This window comes from Lethenteron reissneri, chromosome 67, assembly GCF_015708825.2.
Source record: "Lethenteron reissneri isolate LAM-NWPU_2019-01 chromosome 67, ASM1570882v1, whole genome shotgun sequence".
Taxonomy (NCBI): domain Eukaryota; kingdom Metazoa; phylum Chordata; class Hyperoartia; order Petromyzontiformes; family Petromyzontidae; genus Lethenteron; species Lethenteron reissneri.
Window position 1 is genome coordinate 1,876,938 of NC_083845.1, and position 23,463 is coordinate 1,900,400.

At 47.9% G+C, this 23,463-nt stretch overlaps 1 protein-coding gene across 1 annotated transcript in view; it reads left to right on the forward strand.

The window, feature by feature from the left end:
• LOC133360061 (IgGFc-binding protein-like) overlaps positions 1-23,463 on the forward strand; it is an 81,546-nt gene that overhangs the window by 12,803 nt on the left and 45,280 nt on the right. The window contains exons 4-14 of the mRNA XM_061578645.1: positions 3,010-3,177; positions 4,478-4,622; positions 7,618-7,780; positions 11,637-11,772; positions 12,999-13,166; positions 14,335-14,375; positions 15,562-15,647; positions 16,806-17,079; positions 20,412-20,653; positions 21,316-21,433; positions 22,729-22,912. Of these exons, the coding sequence (XP_061434629.1) occupies positions 3,010-3,177; positions 4,478-4,622; positions 7,618-7,780; positions 11,637-11,772; positions 12,999-13,166; positions 14,335-14,375; positions 15,562-15,647; positions 16,806-17,079; positions 20,412-20,653; positions 21,316-21,433; positions 22,729-22,912 (1,725 nt within the window). The remainder of the gene's footprint in view (positions 1-3,009; positions 3,178-4,477; positions 4,623-7,617; positions 7,781-11,636; positions 11,773-12,998; positions 13,167-14,334; positions 14,376-15,561; positions 15,648-16,805; positions 17,080-20,411; positions 20,654-21,315; positions 21,434-22,728; positions 22,913-23,463) is intronic.

The following is a 23,463-nucleotide window of genomic DNA, read 5'->3' on the forward strand; positions in this document are numbered from 1 at the left end:
CTGGGAACCGTGTGGCACCTCATCTGTGAGACCTTTTAGTTTCCAAAATGATGAAAAATAAGAATAGGTTTTACCATTTATGGCAATTAAAGGTGTTAAGATGTTCAAACACCAAATAGATGCCTTTTGCAAGGCATTAAGACCTCATCCTTTATTGCCAGAAAGGGTAAACCCTATTATTATTTTTCATAATTTTGGATACTGGAAAAAAGGTTCCCATAGATATAACTGCTTGATCCGAGCTTGCATTGTCTTTGTACTGTTCGCATTTTGGCGTTCTCTGGTCTAACACTGGTGTAAGCCAATCAGTTTCAAAGATAATGCATACATTATTTGCGCGTTAATGTACATGTTGTTTCCCCCACAAGGACATGTGATTAATGCAGCAGACTTGATGCCTTGTAAAAGGTATCAATTTTTATTGGCAGAAAGAGTTAAAGCTATTGTTTTGTTGTTGTCACCGGTTACAGAGTTTGTAGGCAAATTGTTTGAAATAGTAAGTGTATTCGTAACAGGGTTCCCTGTTAACAACGTTTCTCCTGGACTCGCTCTGCCTGAAAGACTCCAGAATAACCCGTGGATAACGTTATCCTGGACTCTCTCACTCTGCCTGAAAACGGTTCTCCTATAACGCGGTAGTAGTTGCGTTCCTTAAGAACACCGCGTTATGGTGAAATCGCGTTATAATATATAATCTAGGGGTAAATCACAGTCCGCGACAACGCGTGACATGTGTACGCAGGCTGAACAAAGACTGAGGCGTGTGGGTAGCATCTAGAAGCATCCAGCAGCATCCCGCCTTGTGTGACGATGCTACGCCGAGGCAGTCGTACAACCGCTTATTCCTACTCGTGAAACGTAGTTATGTTCACTCGATCGCATTATATACAATTCCCATCTGCGTTATAAAACGTGTTTCCTAATACATTCATCGCTTTGTATCTAATTCGCGTTATGAAAACACTCAGCGTTACAGGAGAGCAAACTGGAAAAAAAGATAGAATCACACACGTGAATCAGTGCTCTACCTTTAGAATATTCATGGGAATCACTTTCCACAATGCACAGCGCCGAACCGCGGGGAGGGGGGGCAGAATTCAGAGGTAGATGCGGAGATGAGCGGCTCGCAAAAGGGCCTCTAGAGGCTGCCCCAATTGTAATGCGAGCAAGGATTGAGGGGGGGGGGGAGTCTGGGTCACGTGGGGAGTGGGTGGAGTTAGGGTCACGTGGGGGAGAGGATTTAGGGAGAGAACCGGAAGGGGAAAGGGGAGTTGAGACGGAGTGAAAGACGAGGAGGCCACGCTGGGCAAGACGGAGAGTGTGGCGCGGTTGCCACGCGGTGGGAGACGTCGACACCGACGGCCATCGGTGTCAGACGAAGAGAGCTAATGGGGCAGTGAGAGGCTAGCTGTGAAACGGGCAGCAGTGACGCTAGATAGCGGGGCAGCGGTGTGGCTGCAAGGATTGCCTGACAGGGCCGCAGTGAGACTGCATATTGGAACAGCAGGGAGCCTGCACAACGGAGCAACCGAGGGCTGTGGAGAGGTCGTCGAGCGGGACGCGGGCCTGAGCGAGACGCCGTGGTACGGAGATTCTACGAACCCAATAAAGGACAACGGAGATCGACATCTGAGAGAGAGTCCTTTATTACACAATGAAGGCCGCCTTCCTGAGTTGGCAGCTCGTGGCTTCAAATGAAGGATGGCACGATGCCCCAAGTGACAATTGACGATGCCAGTGAGGATGATTGTGATGTGGATGACAATAGTGTTACCATATTGATGGCAATGATGTTGATGATGATTATGACAACTGATGATGGTAATAACTGCAATGATGACCATCATGTGGATGCCATTGATGGTGATGATGACGATGGGATTGCTAACATCAGCGATGATAATGATAATGGCCCCTGAGTCGTATGCGAAACTGGTGGAGTTGAATCTAGATTAGAAGTTTTCGTGACTGCAGGGATCCATACTCTTTGGGTCTTTCGGTAAAGTCACGTAGGTAGAAAATACAATAAATTAAATCACGACGTTTCGGGCGCAACACAAGCGTCCGTCATCAGGTGGGACAACCACAGCAAGAAACAATTGCTGAAGTGGGCAAAAGCGGCTGCTACAACAAGCGGCCATATAGGCAAGAGACGGTGGGGGGAGGAGGCAGGGAGGGTGGGGGTGTGGGGTAGGGGGAGTGGAGGCTACAAGTAAGATTCAAGCACCCCTCCCCACCCCGGCATTTTCTGTCGTGCTTGAGTCTTACGTGTAGCCTCCACTCCCCATACCCCACACCCCCACCCTCCCTGTCTCTCCTCCCTGGCTCCTCCCCCCTTCTCTTGCCCACTTCAGCAATTGTTTCTTGCTGTGGTTGTCCCACCTGATGACGGACGCTTGTGTTGCGACCGAAACGTCGTGATTTAATTTATTTGATACCTACGTGACTTTACCGAAAGAAGCAAAGAGTATGGTGAAGTTGAAGTTACGCCGCAAGCCCTTTTGGACCCATGAACTGAACCTTAAACGATGCGAATTCAACCCCCGATGAAGCTTAGAGAGCGGAATGGAGCTCAAAAGAACTCACAAACAAACACCGAGTTGTGAAAGACCCAACGTAGAAGATCCCTGGGGTTTGATCTTCCACGAAGCTCATGGTACACCCTAAATCGCATCCACTGCACACACCCCGGCAGATGCGGATACCTGATGCGCACATCTAAAATGAAAAACACTCCAGTAGGAGCGTGCGACTGTGGTCATCCAGAACAGACCCTACAACGTATGACAAAGCAATGCTCCGATCCACAAATACAAAGGATACATCACAGCGATGCACAACTCCGCTGCTCCTGATGTGGTTATCTGGGCTTGACCCATCTGAATGTGAAAGTGCGGTTGTTGCTCTGCATCTGCATCAGCAACCGTACGACAAGAAGAAGGCGGCAATGATAACAAACACCACAATGCTGATGATATTGGTTGTTGTGGCACACGTGTCTGACCATAGCTTCGCAAGTTGTTGCTGGGTGCCCGTGACCATCGCCACTTCTCAGGGCACCTACGACCCTGCAAGCAACCCGGCGTGGTCCATGATCACCGTACTCAACCCGGGCACCCGGAGCGACACCGGCAGCCCCAACATCTCCCCCATGACCACCTCCAAGCCGCTCATCAAGTACGCAGCAGGGCCAAGCGATTAGAAGACTTGTGGCAAGTTTATGTTGTGACAGGTTTCTACAGGATGGCCCAAAAGTCAGGATACATAGGGTTATTATATAGGGTGGCCCAAAAGTTACATTAGGTTATTTGATTTATTTTAACAAATGTTAAAGTTGGCTTCCATTAACAGTAATGCACGATGCGTGATGTATTTTTTGAAATGAATTTAGGACTTTAAAAACAACGACTACAGGGCATAATCTTTGAGCATTCAACTTCAATTATGTTTTGTTGTCTCGATTTCATTTGGGGTTCTCGGTCAAGTTTTTTAAACAAAGGATTGGAAGTGATCCCACAGAATGAAGAAAAACAGATATTAGCAATTATAGTAGATTAATATATTAACTTAAAGGATAAACACAAAAAAAAATAATGTCAGTGTTGAAAAAAACAAACCATGTGTCCTTAAAGAGGTTTGTGGTTCAAGTGTGGTGGCCACCGCTGATTAATGCTGCACATGTATTGATCATGAAGGACGCCACAGTGGCTAGGAGATGTTAACTACCTCGCCTGGTATACAGGAGGTCGTGGGTTCGATCCCAAACCTGACGCCTGCTCTATGTTTGGCCTTTGCATGTTCTCCCTGGAGACGCATGGATTTTTCTCCAGGTCCTCCAGTTTTCCCCTCCACATTTAGAATCACGCGTTTAGACTATTTGGCTGCTATAAATTTCCGCATAAGCCACTTCGTTGAGCTTTCATTTGTGATAGCCAGGTCGCTTCTGCAAAAATAACTACATCGCGCTCAGTGGGCCTTCCCTGGTAAAATAAAAAAGTAAATATGCACTATTTGCTTCACAGTAGACGTTATGTATCTCGTGACGTCATTTTAAAAATAGTAGACCGTGTGTGTTGATGTCACGGTCCAAATCTATCAGGTGGAGAAAAAATAAATACTCAAGATTTCTTAATTTGGGATAATACATTAAATCAATACCCTCACCCCGCCCCCGGGAGGTCTTTTGTGACTATCATAGAACAGGAAAATATTTCAAACTATATTTGAAACTTTCGTGACTGCAGGAATCTATACGTAGGTGACCGAAAGAACCATAGAACAGGAACATATTTCCCCCAACTTCTAGCAAACTGCCCACTTGCAGGCCCATTCTGCGTACACCTTGTGCCCCACAGAGACAGCCGCCAGTGTGCCGATTCCCTTGACGCGAGATGTTGATATGAGGCGACGTGAGCTGCCGAAGCGTGCGAGCGCCCCGCAAAATTCAACATCGGCGGGTGTGACGGACGTCCCGCAGGCTCAAAGTGGGCTGCACCACGGTGTGGAGCATCCCTGTGCTGGACTCAGACAAGGATGTGGTGAAGTGTCGCTACGCCAACAAGGACAGCCTCGACGAGTGCGGGAGCATCTGTGGAGTCGCGCCCTTCGGAACTCTGGACGGGGTGCGTCCTGTCGCATCCATTACCCCTTTTCCCACTGGCACAATCCGAGCCGTGCCGGCCCGGGTACTCTCACGGTACAGGTGATATTTCCACTTATTACTACTGAGCCAGGCTGTGACCCAAATGCTATTTAATGGTTTCACAAGACATCGATCTGAATGCAGCCTGGGGCAGGGCTGCAGACGCATTTGTTACAGGTGACGTCATGTCAATACACCGACACACAGAATCACCTCGCAATCTTCTGTACGTGCTTCTCGTCTCATTCATGTGGAAAACCGGTACATGTGGCAGGTAACCGGATGGATGAGACTTCAGAGCACTGAACTCAGATCCCCGGATTCAAATTCCGGTTTCAGTCATGCATGATTGAAATGGGTTCTCAAGTATAGCAAGCTGATGGTCTCTGCACGGTCACCGGTAACCTACGGGTTTCATAGACTGCATAGAGACCCATTGACACACAGTGGCCTATAGACGCATATAGGCGGAGTTGAGTTTAATCCAGGTTCACAAGTGTAGCAAGTTGATGGTTCCAGACAAGTCACCAAAGATTGCAAAACATAACCCCGTAATATTGACTACACAGTCTTGATGTATAGCAGCAGAATGCACAATCACCCGGCGTTCGCGTTATAACGCAGAACGTGCACCGTCATGAGCGGTAGACGACGAACTACTTTGAGCTGCACGGCTGAGCGGTACAGCGATACAGTACGAGGAGTGAAACAGTAACGCAGTGGTGACATACCATCTCACTGCTGTGTGTGTGTGTGCTACATCACATCTCACTGCTGTGTGTGTGTACATCACATCACACTGTGTGTGTGTGTGCTACATCACATCTCGCCAAACTTTATCAGGACATTATTTATGGGTGGGAAATTGTTTTCGCGGAACGCGTTTTTCGCTCAACGCAGAACCTTTCAACAATGCATTTACAGTGAGGGAAAAAAGTATTTGATCCCCTGCTGATTTTGTACGTTTGCCCACTGACAAAGAAATGATCAGTCTATAATTTTAATGGTAGGTTTATTTGAACAGTGAGAGACAGAATAACAAAAAAAAATCCAGAAAAACGCATTTCAAAAATGTTATAAATTGATTTGCATTTTTATGAGGGAAATAAGTATTTGACCCCTCTGCAAAACATGACTTAATACTTGGTGGCAAAACCCTTGTTGGCAATCACAGAGGTCAGACGTTTCTTGTAGTTGGCCACCAGGTTTGCACACATCTCAGGAGGGATTTTGTCCCACTCCTCCTTGCAGATCTTCTCCAAGTCATTAAGGTTTCGAGGCTGACGTTTGGCAACTCGAAACTTCAGCTCCCTCCACAGATTTTCTATGGGATTAAGGTCTGGAGACTGGCTAGGCCACTTCAGGACCTTAATGTGCTTCTTCTAGAGCCACTCCTTTGTTGCGTTGGCCGTGTGTTTTGGGTCATTGTCATGCTGGAATACCCATCCACGACCCATTTTCAATTCCCTGGCTGAGGGAAGGAGGTTCTCACCCAAGATTTGACGGTACATGGCCCCGTCCATCGTCCCTTTGATGCGGTGAAGTTGCCCTGTCCCCTTAGCAGAAAAACACCCCAAAGCATAATGTTTCCATCTCCATGTTTGACGGTGGGGATGGTGTTCTTGGGGTCATAGGCAGCATTCCTCCTCCTCCAAACACGGCGAGTTGAGTTGATGCCAAAGAGCTCCATTTTGGTCTCATCTGACCACAACACTTTCACCCAGTTGTCCTCTGAATCATTCAGATGTTAATTGGCAAACTTCAGATGGGCATGCATATGTGCTTTCTTGAGCAGGGGGACCTTGCGGGCGCTGCAGGATTTCAGTCCTTCACGGCGTAGTGTGTTACCAACTGTTTTCTTGGTGACTATGGTCCCAGCTGCCTTGAGATCATTGACAAGATCCTCCCGTGTAGTTCTGGGCTGATTCCTCACCGTTCTCATGATCATTGCATCTCCACGAGGTGAGATCTTGCATGGAGCCCAGGCCGAGGGAGATTGACAGTTCTTTTGTGTTTGTTCCATTTGCGAATAATCGCACCAACTGTTGTCACCTTCTGACGCAGCTGCTTGGCGATGGTCTTGTAGCCCATTCCAGCCTTGTGTAGGTCTACAATCTTGTCCCTGACATGCTTGGAGAGCTCTTTGGTCTTGGCCAAGGTGGCGAGTTTGGAATCTGATTGATTTCTTCTGTGAACAGGTGTCTTTTATACAGGTAACAGGCTGAGATTAGGAGCACTCCCTTTAAGAGTGTGCTCTTAATCTCAGTTCGTTACCTGTATAAAAGACACCTGGGAGCCAGAAATCTTTCTGATTGAGAGGGGGTGAAATACTTATTTCCCTCATTAAAATGCAAATCAATTTATAACATTTTTGACATGCGTTTTTCTGGATTTTGTTGTTGTTATTCTGTCTCTCACTGTTCAAATAAACCTACCATTAAAATTATAGACTGATCATTTCTTTGTCAGTGGGCAAACGTACAAAATCAGCAGGGGATCAAATACTTTTTTCCCTTACTGTACTACTACTACTACCGCGTTAAACGAGGACTTGCTATACCCATGTCTACACTACAGAGTATCCCAGAGTCCAGGGAACATACATTTAGAAGTGTAGCATGAGAGCAGTTGACTTGAGCTAGACAGTCGCAAGCTCATTTAGTGCCTTGTAGGTTAATATCAGAATGTTAAATTTGAACAAAGAAGGGCATAGGGGGGGGGGGACGGTCGATGGTGTGTTGGAGGAGTTGCAACGACGTAAGTAAAGCTGCCTGGAATAGGGAACAGCTGTCACTGGACTGGAAAAAGATAATCATCAATCCACCAAATAAGCGTGATTCGGAGATGTGGGAACACGACGGGCACGAGGGGAAGGTAGCCAGAACTGGCGCCAATATTTGTCCAATTTTGACAAGTCTGACCGACCGCATGCATCGGCGAACGCACGCACGCACGTGCGTCGCTTTGTGGTGCAGGACGCGTGCACCGTCACGTTCTCGGTGCCCACCAACGCCTCGGGCCTCTGGGCCCTGGCGCTGATGATCGAGGACTTCCCACGCAGCAGCATCACCATGGACTCCACCTCGTACTCCCCCAGCAGCCCGCTCTCCAGCATCCCGCTGCAGGTCATTTTCGAGAGTGAGTCGCGCACACCCGTCAGGCGCGTCGTGATGTCACGAAGGAGCCGTCCATAAATGACGTCACGCGATTTTGGACGATTTTTGACCCCGCCCCCCATCGTCACACGGCGTCACAAACAGTCAGACCCCCCCTCGAATATGACGCCCAAAAAAAACACATGCTTCAAATCGCTTTAAACTATTGTCATTGTAGTGCGTATTTAATGTGGCGCTGCACTCTGATGTTGTAGGAGAAAACATTTATTAAAGAGTCTATTTAATTAAGTAGAACGTGTTGTCTATATTTATTTAAAGTTGCGCATTTTGATGTGACGTCACATTTCTCACCCCCCCCCCCCCTCGTCACACATCGTCACAATTGTCTGATCCCCCCCCCTAGGTGCGTGACGTCATTTATGGACGGTCCCTAAGTGATGTGCTCCGTAATTTTCAGATTAAATAAAAAAAAAATTATTTAACAAGCCTGAAATCGGGGCTAGATGTGAAATTTAGAATGATCCGATATTTTGTGGTTTGGGATCAAAGCATGACGTCACAAGATATGACATCACATTTCACGTAAAAAAATTCCACCAATTGTGGCATCGGGTAACGTCACTACTTTTAGCAGCACTAAACATCTCGTGTTTCTTATTTTTCGGCTTTCATATGACATTGTTATGTGATGTAAGGCAGTTCAAAATGCTGAGCCTTTTAAGTGCGCTGTACATAAAAAGATTATTGGGTGTTTTGGAAACGCGTTTTGATGCTAAGTTGATGTGTGCTGCTACCCATGTGCAGTCTTCTTTTCAGTTGTGCTCCTTAATTTCGTTGGTGCTTCAGCACTTGTGTTATACTTGTGTAAACAATAGTTGATGATTCCTGTAATTCTGCCCAAGCTGACAACAAGCTCTGAAGAGGGGATGTACTTCTCCTATGAATGGGACTGAATGAGTGGCCGATAGTCTTGTTAGGCTGTGCCCTCCACCACTCAAGTCGCTTTTCAAGACAAAAATATACTAATCTTATCACCCGGGTTCGTCTTCATTTTACCAAACCAATCTAAATTCCAGAAAAAACAAGCAAAATTAATTGCAAGAGAGTTCATACATTTCGCATCATCATCATCTTTATAATCCTCCGTCTTTACTTTTTGGTTCTTTCGGTAAAGTCACGTAGGTAAAAAAAAAATTATAGATCACGACGTTTCGATCGCAACACAAGCAGCCGTCTTCAGGTGAAGACGGTGACTTTCCCGAAAGAACCAAATAATATGGATTCCTGCAGTCATGAAAGCTTCAAATCAGTCCTCTGTCTTGTGCCAACATGCTCAAGTGGTGCCACATCTTTCTGGCAGCAATCTCTTATGTGGTCGTCAAGCCAACACACTTTTAATTCTCTTGGTGTTGTCCAACATGTGGTGTTCAAATAATGGCAGTTTCCTTCTCATCACCGTCTACATCGTCTGGACTTCTTCTTATGTGCAGCCTTTGTCTTCTACGTTGGTCACTCTTTGGGTCCAGTTTAGATACCATATCCTCCTGTAGCAATTCATTTCGAGTGCAAATATCTAAATTGTATTTATTCTAGATTTGAAGCTTTCGTGACTGGAAGGATTCATACTCTTAGTTCTTTCGGTAAAGTCACGTAGGTAAAAATGAAATTAAAATTAATAAAAATAAAACAATAAAAATCACGACGTTTCGGAGGCAACACAAGCTTCCGTCTTCAGGTGAAACCGTCACAGCAAAATATCTGTACCTTATATAGTGGTTAAGGTGGGAGGAGCCAGGAAGGGCAGCGGGGGAGTAATCGTGATGATGGGTACAAACTTAGTAATCATTGGAAAGATGTTATCAACCATGCAAAAAAGATGTAATTACACATTTTTGGACCATCTTATCTGACAGGCACTATTTTACTTCACCGAGTGCTAACATCCCTAACGTGTAACAGTACTCTTTATTGTCAGCCAACACTGGTATAAACATGGGCATTTCCGCTCCTTTTCTATTATGTACTTCCACAGTTACTTGCGCAACACGTCCCTGGCCACGAGTCCATTCATCCCACAGTGACTTGCGCACAAACAGCATAACAAAGAGCGGCTTAATCTTATCTAATTCATTTACCCACCCAGCAGTATAACAAAAGCAGTAATTGACCACTTCACAACTCTTCCTCCCCCACTGCCCTTCCTGGCTCCTCCCCCCTTAACCACTATATAAGGTACAGATAGTTTGCTGTGACGGTTTCACCTGAAGACGGAAGCTTGTGTTGCCTCCGAAACGTCGTGATTTTTATTGTTTTATTTTTATTAATTTTAATTTCATTTTTACCTACGTGACTTTACCGAAAGAACTAAGAGTATGAATCTAAATTGTAGTCTTGGTTCTTTCGGTAAAGTCACGTAGAGGGGAAATAATAAAATATTAAAAATAAAACCTAATATAATAAAATTCTCACGACGTTTCGGCCACAACGCAAGCAGCCGTCCTCAGGTGAAGAAACAGAGCTGTCGGATTATTATTTTATTATTTCCCTTCTACGTGACTTTACCGAAAGAACCAAGAATATGAATCCCTGCAGTCACGAAAGCTTTAAATCGAAATCTAAATTGTATTTTGATTGTTATTGTGATCTAACATCAAATTGGGATTTTTTGCACAGTTTAGTACGCAGCATAAACAAACGGTGCTTTTCTGAAATATTTTATTGTTTTTGTAGGGGATGTTTTAATTTGCGTACAGTCAATTTTAAATGTATCTTGCAATTGTATTGTTTGTTGCGGTTGCACCCGAATCAAGAGCCAAATGGCTCACAGGGTTATTCCAAATAAATGAAATGAAAACTGAAACTTTAAATGTCCAAGTCTCGCAGGCATACAAAGCTGCACTGAACATGCATGTTCTTAAGATGTTCAGTTTGGTATTCTAGCTGATTTGTTTGCTTCTCCAGATGTTATTGAATCCTGCCATGACTCCTTTTGCCTTTGAGATCTTTGCTCTGATGTTTTTCGTGCAGTCATCGTTCTATGTTAGTAGACTTCCCAAGTATACAAATTCCTTTAAATTCACAATCATGCTGCTTTCTATTCTAACTCTTTTTTCTCAATGTCCTCCCTTCCGAGTACCATTGTCCACATTAATCCTCAGCCCTGCATCCTTTCCTGACTTATTCAGCGTACAAACTCTTTCCTGCAGTGCTATGAAGCTTTCTTCCATCAGATCTACGTCGTCCACAAATCTCAGGTTGTTTATTGTTTATCCTTGCACAAATATCCCTGTGCCTTTGTCTTGAATGGCATCCATCCCTCTTTCCAAGTATGTGATGAAGTTGTTTGGTGATAGTGGATCTCCCGATCTCATTTCTATTGTTGTTGGGAACCATTCTCCTGTTTCCTGTCCAAACTTGTACTGCTGACTTTGACCTTTCACCTATATCCTGCAGAATCTGCGTCAGTCTTTTCCCTACTCCGTATGATCCTAATGTTTCCCACGTTATGTTGCTGTTAGGAATTTTGATTCATTTGCTTTCTGATGGCGTCGTAGCTGCTGCTCGATTGGAGACGCAGACCTTGTTGATCTGGGCGACGTACGAGCTGGTGTCCTTCTTTAATATGAATGTACATTTCTAAAAGCTCATAAAAGCTCGTAAAAGTTTCCGATGTCAAAGGTCACGGGTCGTTTAGCGTGATGTCCAATGTTTTGCTCTACGTGCTGGAAGCTTCTTCAGCACGTGGAAAAAAGAAAGAAAAAAAACATCGGACATCACGGGTAACCAGAAAAACCAGGCCAGGGAGCCGCAAAGCACTGAATCACCATGAACACCTTCGCACGTCTGTGTTTTGTGGTCGTCTTGTTTTTCTCTGCCAGTCGAGACTGGAAGTTCTTGCTCGGGTCCATTTTTCACGGGAGTGACGCCTCTGAACGGAAAAGCGTTCCAAGCTACGCAGGGCGTCCTATTTAAGCTGGAGGTCGACATTTCCCTGCCCAGCGACGCGGCAGCAGGGTGAGTGGGGCTTAAGTCACTGAGTCTGTCCCGTACCGGTAACGTGGAAGATCAGTCCCAAAGCCTCTTGCGTCCTGCATGTTTCACAATTGTTTGGCTGGAACATCCAGGAGCCAAGCTTTGGGACAAAACCTCTACTAGCCGTCTAGACCAGGGACCCGTTGTCAGGCCTGATCCTTGCAATGTCCTATGAGGGCAAGCAAGGGGCCATCTTCCGTTGGAGTTTTTGCACGTGACACATTAACAAAACAGAACTAGAGACGGTTCAATCTTGATTTGAAGCTTTCGTGACTGCAGGAATCCAGACCCTCCTCTTCTACGTGGAGGGTTTTCACACAACTGTTAGATCTTTTAACAGACTGCGAGACAAGAAGGTTCACCTTATCGAGTCACTCACCTTTATATTTTAGGACTTGTTTTAGTAGCCTGTCTCTCTCTCACCTGAAGACGGTTGCTTGTGTGGCGATTGGAACGTCGTGATCTATTATTATGTTTCTACCAACGTGACTTTACCGAAAGAACCAAAGAGTATGGCTTCCTGCAGTCACGAAAGCTTCAAATCAAGATTATATAATAGGCAAACATTTACATATGCAAAATAAGAAAAATATTGAAAGGTTAAACGGCTTTTTAAACTGTAAGAAACTTTCCACAAAAAGGGAAAATTTTTAATCACAGCTAAAACAATTAAATATAAGGACTCTTCTACTTACAAACATTCGACTTACAACTTTGATAAATACGAACAAACCTGCCCATATATCCACTTCCCTATTTGGACCGAGAGTCGTAAGTTGAACCGCCACGCAATAGATGGCGGTGGCGGCATCTACACGAAGAACCAGTCGCATCTACATCCACAGGAGATTATACAACTTTTAAATCAATTTCCAGTGTTTAGTGTACATGCCGTATACCATGTTTGGAATAGACAGCAGCAAAGTTGAGCTTTTGAACAAATCGACTTACGAACAAACCTCTGGAACCTAACTCGTTCGTAAGTAGGGGAGTCTCTGTACAAACACGATAAATTAACTGTAATAAATAAGAAGCAAAATTCAAGGTAAAAGATTTTGCATTTTGACCATAAAGCTACTCGCACAGAGAGGCATGCCAGCATCCTCTCCCACGCGTGATGAGCCAGAAAACATCGTTCCAGAAAACATCCCCTTTGACCTCGACCTCATGACCTCGACCTGCTGCTGTTGCTGTGTGTCTCTGCACAGCGTGACGATCGTGCGCCTGGGAACCATCGCGCCCATCGGGGTGCAGAAGGGTGCCGTCAAGGCTGATGCCGGAGACCCGAAGCTCTTCCACACGGCGCTGAGCTGGACCCCTGGCCGGGCGGACGTGCAGAGCCACCAGATCTGCTTCTACGCGTCCGACAGCAACGCGTCAGTAGCCATTCCAGGCCAATAGCGAGTCCGGTAGCATAAGTGGCACTGTCGAAAGGAGCAACGAGATGAGAGTGAATTACTTGCAAGTGCATCGACCAATGGTGCGCACTTGTCTGCTTCACACGTGGGACGTTGCAGACCCCGTGGCATTGTGCGACAAAAAGAGGGCCAAGAGCGCCGACCTCGTGGCCCCAAGATGATGACTTGCTCGCAAATCTCTTTGGTTGGGAGGACAAAAAAACCACGCAGGAAGGAACATCACACCCCTGCTCGCAGGCTAATGTCCCACTGATAAGAGAGGCGCTGTGTACACCTCACGCTACCACTTGGGGGACCCCTTGGGTTATATTGCAGCCGGTTGTTAGGATAGACGAGATGAGATGCGATGCAAATCGCAACAGATCTGTGTTTAGTATAAGATTGGAGCTGTTTGCTGTTCGGGTTATGATTCCTTCCCCATTGGTCCTTGCACAGCAAGTCCTCGTTTAGCGCGCTGGATGTGTTCCTAAAGAGTCGTGCTGCGTTAAAGCGAAAAACGCGTTCGGCGAAAACTACTTCTATGCGCACGCCGTGAGACGGCAGGACAAATAACGGAGTGTATGTCGCCGCTCAAGAAAGTAGTTCGTGATTGACAACTCGTAAACCGCGTTATAACGGTGTGCGCGTTCCGCGTTGTAACGCGTTAGCTCACCCGCGCGTTAGTTCACCCGCACGTTAGCTCACCCGCGCGTTAGCTCACCCGCGTGTTAGCTCACCCGCGCGTTAGCTCACCCGCACGTTAGCTCACCCGCGCGTTAGCTCACCCGCACGTTAGCTCACCCGCGCGTTAGCTCACCCGCACGTTAGCTCACCCGCGCGTTAGCTCACCCGCACGTTAGCTCACCCGCGCGTTAGCTCACCCGCACGTTAGCTCACCCGCGCGTTAGCTCACCCGCGCGTTAGCTCACCCGCGCGTTAGCTCACCCGCACGTTAGCTCACCCGCGCGTTAGCTCACCCGCACGTTAGCTCACCCGCACGTTAGCTCACCCTCACGTTAGCTCACACACACGTTAGCTCACACACATGTTAGCTCACCTGCACATTAGCTCACCCGCACGTTAGCTCACCCGCGCGTTAGCTCACCCACGCGCGTTTACTCACCCAATGTGTGCCGTGTGTGAGCAGCCAGGAGACGGAGCTGCGCTGCGTCAATGTCGTCGTCGAAGGTGAGCCAATCGCATCGCTCAACGCCCACACGCACGTTCATCCTCATCACAGCTGGGACCCGGAAATTAGTTTAACCAATCGATTGATCCACCAATGATCGATTACTCCACCAAGTGTGTGTTGTTGTCGTTTTTGTAACTCGCTGACCCGCCCCCTACTGGACATCTGTGAAGAGCTTCATAGCTCATCGGATTCCTGCAGGATAAAATATCGATTCTGATTCTGAACTCGACGGGTAAGGTAGAAAATCGCGGAAAGAGGCGTCACCTCTGTCGCCTTCAGATTGATTAACTCTCTGATTGGTCGAGCCATTGCTAGCATATAAATAGGGGGGTTTGGGAACAAGTCTCACTTCTGTTCTCACGTGTGCCGCTTGATGGGAGGTAATGGACGGGGCTTCATTGACTTCATTGGAGTCACGCTTGGCATTGTTGTTGTTGTTTAGGGGATTTCCTGCCCTCAGGTGACTACGTGTGTCAACGATGCACTGCCAAAAAAAGCAGTCGTCCAGGTCTCTCGAACCCTGAACAATTGCAGAAGTCGTCCTATTGTTGTTGTCGTTCTTGTATTTGCTCATAAGATGTAGTGGCTTAAAAACGATCACCACTCGTCGATGACTCTCTCTGCAGATTTATCCGATAGTACGGTGAGAGGACACTGCCATGTGTATGAAAGACTGATGTTACCTTACCCCTGCCCCAACAATAGAAAACTGGCATGTGGTAATTTGGCATTCGCGTCCAATATTATAAGATATTTTTTGGGTTGAATAGCGTAAATATAAATGTGTAGTTAAACCCGCCACCACCACTCGACACAGCCAATCACCTACTCACCCACCCACTCACCTACTCAGTGGTCCATTGGCGTGGAAGTCACCCACCCACTCGCTCACCTACTCACACACCCACTCATCTATTCATCCACCCACTCACCTACTCAGCGGTCCATGGGCCTAGAATTCACAACCGCTGCATAGTGTTTTAGACTATTTACAGACATTTAACCAGTTCAGCAGATAATGCAGGAGAGAACCGTCCAATACTGTGCATTAAGTTATTGGATTTTCACGTGAATAAAGGTGCTTACTTACTTGCCCCGGGCTGATAATGTGTAAATGAAAATTTCACTGCCTCAGGAGACATGTCCGAGTGTGTCGTGTGTCTTGCCGCGTCTCCACTCTAGGCACCGGCGGACCCATCGCGTTCTCCTACGACAGCATCACCACCAACGACTTCCCCATCGAGTGGACGATCACCTTCAGCGACGAGGTGAGGAAAGGTCCGACGATGTTGCTGAACGTTAAATCGTTTCTCACGAACATTGAACGACGCTACAACTGCACAGGTTTTCGCGGTTGTGCCACACAGTTCTCCGATATCTCAGGGTGTACCGCGTGTTTTTACAACGTTTCGAGCCGTGTGCCGAGAGCTTCTTTAGTTCCTGTTCAGTTCCTGAAGAAGCTCCCAGCACACGGAGCGAAACGTAAGATAACAGGAGACCGTTGCTATCCATGGGTCTCTGTGTATGTCTTTGGGGGTTTGTGTGATGAGTTTTTGGGTCTCTGTGTGATGAGTCTATGGGTGTCTAATTTTCTGACCAGTGCTGCATTCTCATTATACTTCATACAGACAGCTGACACTTGCAGTCCCCTTGTCTCGACTGCGGCATTAGAATGGGTGAAATGTAATTGTCCTTGATATCGGGTCAGTTCGCAACCAAATCACTTTCGGAATCACACAAATTAATCTAACAAAATTAAAATCGGATTGTGTAAAGCAACATTCACACAAGGCGTCACATCCGCTTTACTTAATATAACCCAACTCTGCTTCATCACCAACAGCTGCTTTGTCCACATCTGGGCGAGTAGTTGCGGAACAAGGAAAATGGACCAGCGTATAATTCAGGATCGTAACATGCAATCACAGTTGGCCAATGTGCAGCACGTGCTGATTAACCACGTCGCTAAAAAAATCGCAGTGCAGATCGATGTTTACAAGTCGAGTCCATCTCTACAGCTGCTCGTCAACGTTTGCACAGACGTCCACACATAAGTGATTCAGTTTCATGCACGCTACCAGGTTGGGCTCACTGAGCTATTTCGCTCTTTTAAAATAGTATCCTTGCCACAAATGATATCTCAACGAAGTGGCTTATTACGTGGAAATGTATGGCAGCCAAATACTCGAAACGTGTGATGTTGGTTAGAAAAGTTAAGGAAAAAACCAGAGGACCCGGAGGAAAATCCACGCGACCACGGGGAGAAACATGCAAACTCCAAATATACAGACGTCGGGGTCGGGATCGAACCCACGACCTCCTGCATACCAGGCGAGGTAGTTAACATCTCTTAGCCACCGTCTAAGCGAGCGCCCTACATACACACCTTGCTCGCTCTGCCGCGCTCCCTACTCCACCCCCCGCAGATCGTCCTGCCCACCGTGTCGAGGTACTTCCGCTTCTGGGAGCTGCGCAGCGGCCGTGAGGTGTACCGCGTGGACGGCACCACGGTCACGCTGCTGCCCAACGGCACGGCGGTCCGCTTCACCACGCCGTCGTCCGTGTTCGGCGGCGGCGTCCCGCTCTACGTCACCGTGGACGAGGGCGCCGCCATGATGGTCGTCAACGGCTCCGTCGTCACCAAGAGCAACGCGCGCAGCCGCAAGGACTGGGTGTTCACGCTGCGCAAGAAGGTCTACGGTGAGCAGCATCAATCACTCGAGTGACGGCGCGGCACTGGCGTGGTGGTGAATCGGTCGATCGTTCGATCGATGAATAAAATGGCCGCGGATCACTTCGCAAGTAAACGTGACGTCACAATGATTGACTGGGCCAAGTTTCAGTCCCCTCCCATGGCTATCTCCCCTGTTCTTTTTCCGATCAGAGCCACAATTGCTGAAATAAGTTTGGAATTGATGGTAGGTGGGTTATAAACGTTCAGAAACGTTTTATTGTATGCCGTGCACCTTACCTGCGAGAATATATTTATCCTGGGGTCCAGCATAAGCATGTCTACTGAAATACAATAAAAAAATGTTCAAACATCAAATATACACCTTTTGCAAGGCATTAAGTCTGCATTAAGCACACACACAAACATGCAAACAAACATGCTATTGGTGTTTGAACATCTTAACAGCTGTTTTATTGCCATACAGAGTAAGGGCCTATTCTTATTTTTCATTATTCTTGATACTTGCAAAAAGGTCACCATAGATACAAAAACTAATATTGACCGGGATAGTCATAACCCTGCTACCCGAAGTAGAAACGGCATGGTATACTTGCCCTACCCTGGTTGAGAAAGTGAAAAAACCCACCATTTAAGAAGGGTGGACTGTTTCTTAATGTGGGTGATTCAGGCCATTAACATTTAAAGAGATGATGCTGGGGCGAGGGGGGGGGGTGTCGCAGATATGGAAAGTGAGGGGGTACTCGGGTCCATCGCACCAGGCATTACTGCCGGGAACAGAGCTGGGCCAGAGGGAAGTATCCGAGCTCTCCCGATTGGGACACAACAGCTGTCGCGTGCGGGAAAAATGTGGAAAAAACACTTCACAAAACTTAGTAGGGGAACACGAAAATAGATGCCACTGCGCTCAAAACCGAGCCCAGACGTAGTCAACCATGGACTCCCGATGACACCAAAGTGCAGTGCTCAATGCCAGACCCTATTACCAAACGCGACCCGCAACAAGAGAAAGTATACCATTCAACACAACAAAACAACCACTTGCAACCAGAGTTTAACAGACAGGAGAGAGAAGGGGAGACGGCCTAGAGAGAGGAGAGGGAGAAGCCGAAGGGGGAAGAAGCCAAAGCGCCAGACCCGACCGAGACTGTGAGCGGGGGAGAGAGAGAGGCTGGAGGACTGAATGGATGCCTCCCATTACACGCCACCATCCGAAGACTGCACGATGCTGCAGTGTTGTGGCCCCGGGTTGTCTCGCGCCGCTGAAGGCCAAAAGGTCCTTGTCTTAAACACTCCAACTCAGGATCGGCCTCCAATCCCATTCACGCCTTGCAGAATCTGCTGCACTTCTTTAAACCCCATTGCTTCATCCACCGTCAGAAAATACAGCCTTCTTTCCCCAACTTGGATTCGTAGCTTTGCCGGGTAAAGTAACTGGGAGCATATCCCGGCTCTCCCCACCAAGTCCCTGTGCAAGGGCAGGGGACGATTCCTCTTCTTGGCATCCGCCGGAGTGATAAAAACACGGTTGGCCCTGCAGAAGGGTGCCCATGCCTATTGCGGCCCAAGTTGCCTTCAAAGCTTCAGAGGCGCCATGGCAGATCGCAAACAGGATCAGCAGGGGACGAGGTCTCACGTTATTTGACTCCATCAGGTCCCTCCCACCCGGCATTCCTGTACTATCCCCTCCGACTTCACAGGCTGTGTGTCAGGAGATTCCAAACTTCTTCGAGCTTTGGGCAGGTGCTGCTGAATGGAGGCGAGAGAGCACCTTGACTCCCTCGGGGAGGCCGTAGGCCAGAGGTCGCAACTGGGTACCCGATACCCGTACCCTACCCGATACCCGGCTACCCGTACCCGGCCGGGTACGGGTACCCATTTGCGACCTGGGGCGGCCGGTTACGGGTAGACCGTGAGTCACTGGTGAGTAACCGTTTTTCACTCATTTCCCAACGTCTTGTCTCTTTTCACAATTCAAGTTCCTAGAATCAACCCACCCGCACCTGCAATATGGCTTTATCCCAGAGGTCGCAATCAGGTACCCGATACCCGTACCCGTTTGCGACCCTGGTGCGGCTGGGTACGGGTACGGGTAAGGAATCAAAACCCGTTTGCGACCTCTGCCGTAGGCTTTAAGTTGGCACTCACGCCACTTCGCGTCCAGCCTTGTTGTTAAGCATCCTCAAGCTTCCATCAGCGTGGATTTGTGGGTCCTGCCCGTCTCACTCTGCTCCTCCAGTGTTTTTTTTTTATGGTTCATCACGGCGGCCTCCTGCCTCTCCACCCTCTCCCAGACCTCACTTAGCTTCTCGTTGAGAACCCAGAGAAGGGCTGTATTCTCCTCCGTCTTTTCCAGGAGGGCTTGTAGAAACTCCCGCGTTCCTCCACACCGGAGTCTCTGAGCCCACCTTGATCGGGGAGGCCGGTGGGGACGAAGCCTTGGATTACTTCCCCTGGGGACCTGTCCGCCATGAAGCACGAGGATACGGGGAGAAGTCCCCGTAACATAGTCACAGGATCAGGCTCGAGCTGCCCACAAAAGGCCCTAGGCCTCGAGGGGTCTGTGAATTGCCCTGGGAGGCTAAATAAAGGAAGGAAATCTAAAAATCTAGGGCCCTTTCTGGGCACCTGAAGCTAGGAAAAAAAGTAGAAAACTGACTATTAAACAAAGAAACAGGTGGTTTAGTGGACAAGGCTTTCTAAAGTAGGAGTTGTAGTGGCCCGTTCAGCGCTGCCCACTGAGCCATGAAGTCACCGGACATCCAGAATCAGAATCTTTATTTAGACTGGAGGAATGATATGAGCTACGAAGCTCATTTTCACAGATGTGCAGTAAGCTCACAATCGAGAGGTCGCCAGCTCACTTCGATCTCCTGGCATGGCAGTTGAAAACCCCCCACAATGTAATGTATATTATGTTGCACCTTCTTTCACGCCGTACGTAGCCAACCGTTCTAATTGGAGGTGCTCATATAAGCGGGTAAACCATAGTTAAAGGGTCTCAGCTCCCGACGAAGGATAGATAAGCCTGTGTTTGGCCCCTGTCCGAAACGTGCGGAACAACTTTTACCACCTTTTCTCACCTCTTGCAGTGCAGTTTTCATCCAACCACAGTTAGTCATTCAGCAGACCATGTGTGGCGAGGGTACAGTGTGGATAATTTTCACCTCCTCCAATACGTCTGGCCAGCATTGAAGAGTAGACCTAATTACCCTCAGGATGGGCTCCCCCATAGTGGAGGTCCCCTTTCTGCCAGTGGCGGTATGGGCAAGAAAATATCTGGGCTGCGCCTCCTTTACCTTTTCAACATCGCGGGTTTCGCTCCCCCCCCCCCCCACAGCCGAGTGCTACGCCGTCGGCGACCCCCACTACAGCTCGTTTGACGGGCGCCTCTTCGACTACATGGGCACCCGCACCTTCGTGTTGGCGTCCAACTGCCTGGGCTGGCAGCAGCAGCCGACAGCCTGGCGAGTGCTCGCCAGGAACGAGCACCGGGGCCGCGCGGACGTGGCGTGGACGCGCGAGGTGCACACCGAGATCTACGGCCACACCGTCTCCTTCCTGAAGAGCGGCGCCGTCCGGGTGAGTGTGCGAGAATGCGACAGAGTGAGCGGGAGGTGCGATCGCGGTGGGTCTGTGAGATATGCGGACGCGCGTCCGCCCAGACAATATCAGATGTGGATACCTGATGCACAAATGGAAAATAAAAAAACTGTCCAGTAGTGCGCGGCTGTGGTCATTCAGAACAGACCGTGTAACGTAATGAAGACGTAAGGACCGATGCACAGATACGACGGAGACATCACAGCGATACACTCTACTACTCCTAACTCGGTTATCTGGCTTGGTCACCTGAATGTGAAATTGTAGTTGTTGCTCTGCATCTACAGCAGCCATACGAAAGAAGGGAAAAAAAGTCTGTTCTGTCTGTATGGGGAGTGGTAGCGCAGCGCTGCGTTACAAACCTGGTAGAGACCCGAGTTCGATTGCCGCTCATGGCAACCACCAAGACCATTGACAGTGATTATCTGAACTGGTCCTGGGCTTCCCCTAGGTCGACTCAGCCTCAAATGAATTTCTGGATTGATATGTAAACATCGCCACTTGGGAGACAAAGGCAGCCAAGCAGGCGTGGTGCTGGCCACCCACCTCCTCATGTGCCGCTGTAGCCTTCATCAGCGCTGCTACATGCCCCGACAGTCTGTTCAGGCTATAAAGGCGATCTTTATCTTTGTGCATCGCAGCTCGATGGGCAAGCCATCAACCTGCCGTACTACGAGCCCAGGGAGAGGTTCCGCATCACCAGCTCTGGGGGCTACGCACGCCTCACCACCGACGCCTTCTTCAGTGTCGAATACGATGGTGAGGAGGTTCGGACCACATATGTCTACTCCAGGGAGTTCTAACCTGGTGTGACTTGGCATGGAGCTTTTGTTATTCCCACAGATGTTGACTAATTAAACCGCGTGACATACGGCTGGCAAAACGAAAAACACATCGGAAAGTGACTTTTCTACCGTTTCTACTTTCGGTGAAAAAACCGGGATCCGATTTACGACGATCCAATTCATGACCCACAGTGGGGTTCCGGCAAGGCGTTGTGATGTTGTTCGAGCGCGAACCGCCGATACTCCCCTCCTGACGTCGCGAGGTTCCCGTTTATGTCGGCGCTGCCAGTGTACAGGAACTACTTTTGTGGGGTAGAGGAGTCACGCGTGGCGGGGCAAAGTGGCGCCGTCCCAGCATCGCTTGCGTCCCAGCTCAGTCTTCGTTCCATTGCGCCAGAGTTGTTCCACGCGCGAAACCAAGATTCAGACAACGTGAAATAAGTGTCGTGCTTTTGTGATGCAATTATTCTTAACAGTGCGTGGAAAATGGCCAGCAAGTGATATGGGTGGATCTGATAGGAAGTGTTATATTCTTAAAATGTATATTCTTTCATGACTTTTTATATTTCTTGCAATGTATTTGCATTTCTTTTATATTATGTTCCTGTATTTTTTCAACTCATGATAGTTTTTTTTGTCTGGTAACAAAAAATGCCCGCAGGAACGTAACCTGCGACTTTACATTATTTCTTATGGGTAAAATAGGTTCACTTAACGTCGCTTCACTTAAAGTCACATTTTTCAGGAACGTGGCTAAACGACATTAAGTGAGGACTCCCTGTGCTGGGCTTGCCCACCGGTGCATTTAACAATTATCCAGCACAGGGCAGTGTGGAACGAGTTATTTTGTATTTGATGTGGGGGAGTAAAAATGGTTAACATGGAAAGATGTAGCGTGGTTGACTCCCAGAAATTCGGTAGCTTTAGATTCGCCTTTTTTTATTATGGTGGAGTTTCTGATTTTCATATGTATTTCCAAAATACAAAACCCGAGTCCAGCTATTACATTTTCGATGATCTGGAAAAAATGTCTTGGCTCATATTGACCAAAAAACACGACATAATTTACAAAGTTTGCCCATGAAATATGATGTCACTTCACGTTGGACGGCGACGCTATTTTTTGCGTGAATATATTTTTCATCAGTAATGCAAATCTGAAGTTGCCCTTGAGAATCTTAAACCTGAAACGTATCCATAATTTCCCATACAGACACAGCAGGCTGTGATTGTAAGCTGTATGTTCCCCATGTCTCCCCCCCACCACAGGCCGGGACAGGGTGGTGGTGTCTCTGCTGAACCACGACGTGTACTGGAACGGCACGTGTGGCGTGTGCGGGTTGTGGAACGGTGACCGGAGCGACGACTTCACGATGCCCGATCACTCCCAGGCTCCCGACGCGGCCACCTTTGGCAACAGCTGGGAGGTTCCCGAGAAGAAGAATACGGAGAGGTGCCATGTGGAGACTTACAAAGACAGCGGTCCCCTTAACAGGCTGGATAGCATGAACGGGCCACGTGGCCGTAACGGGCTGCGTATCATTAACGGGCTGTTGGGGCAAGTGCTGTTAGCGAGTACCGAGGGGGTGAGTGGCCACTGCCATTGCCTGGCCGCCTTTGTCTCCATAGTGGCGACTTTTGCACATCTAGGGGAGGTCCAGGACTGGTTCAAATACTCGTCACTGGTATTATGGGACCTTTTTTTGCCAGTATCAAATAATGAAAAATGAGAATATGTTTATCCCTTTCTGGCAATAAAACCGGTGTTAAGATGTTCAAACACCAAATAGAAACCCTTTGCAAGGAATCAAGTCTGCAGTTATCACAATAACTTGTGGTGAACATGCAAAAAAAACATGCTCTCATAATATATGCATTGTATTTGAAGTTGATAGACCTACATCAGAGACAGCCTAGGCAGTTGAAGTGGGACAACTTCTTAAGTTCAACTGCCTCTGTACTCCCAGCAGTTACGAATGAGGCGATCGACGAGTCGCGGTGTGG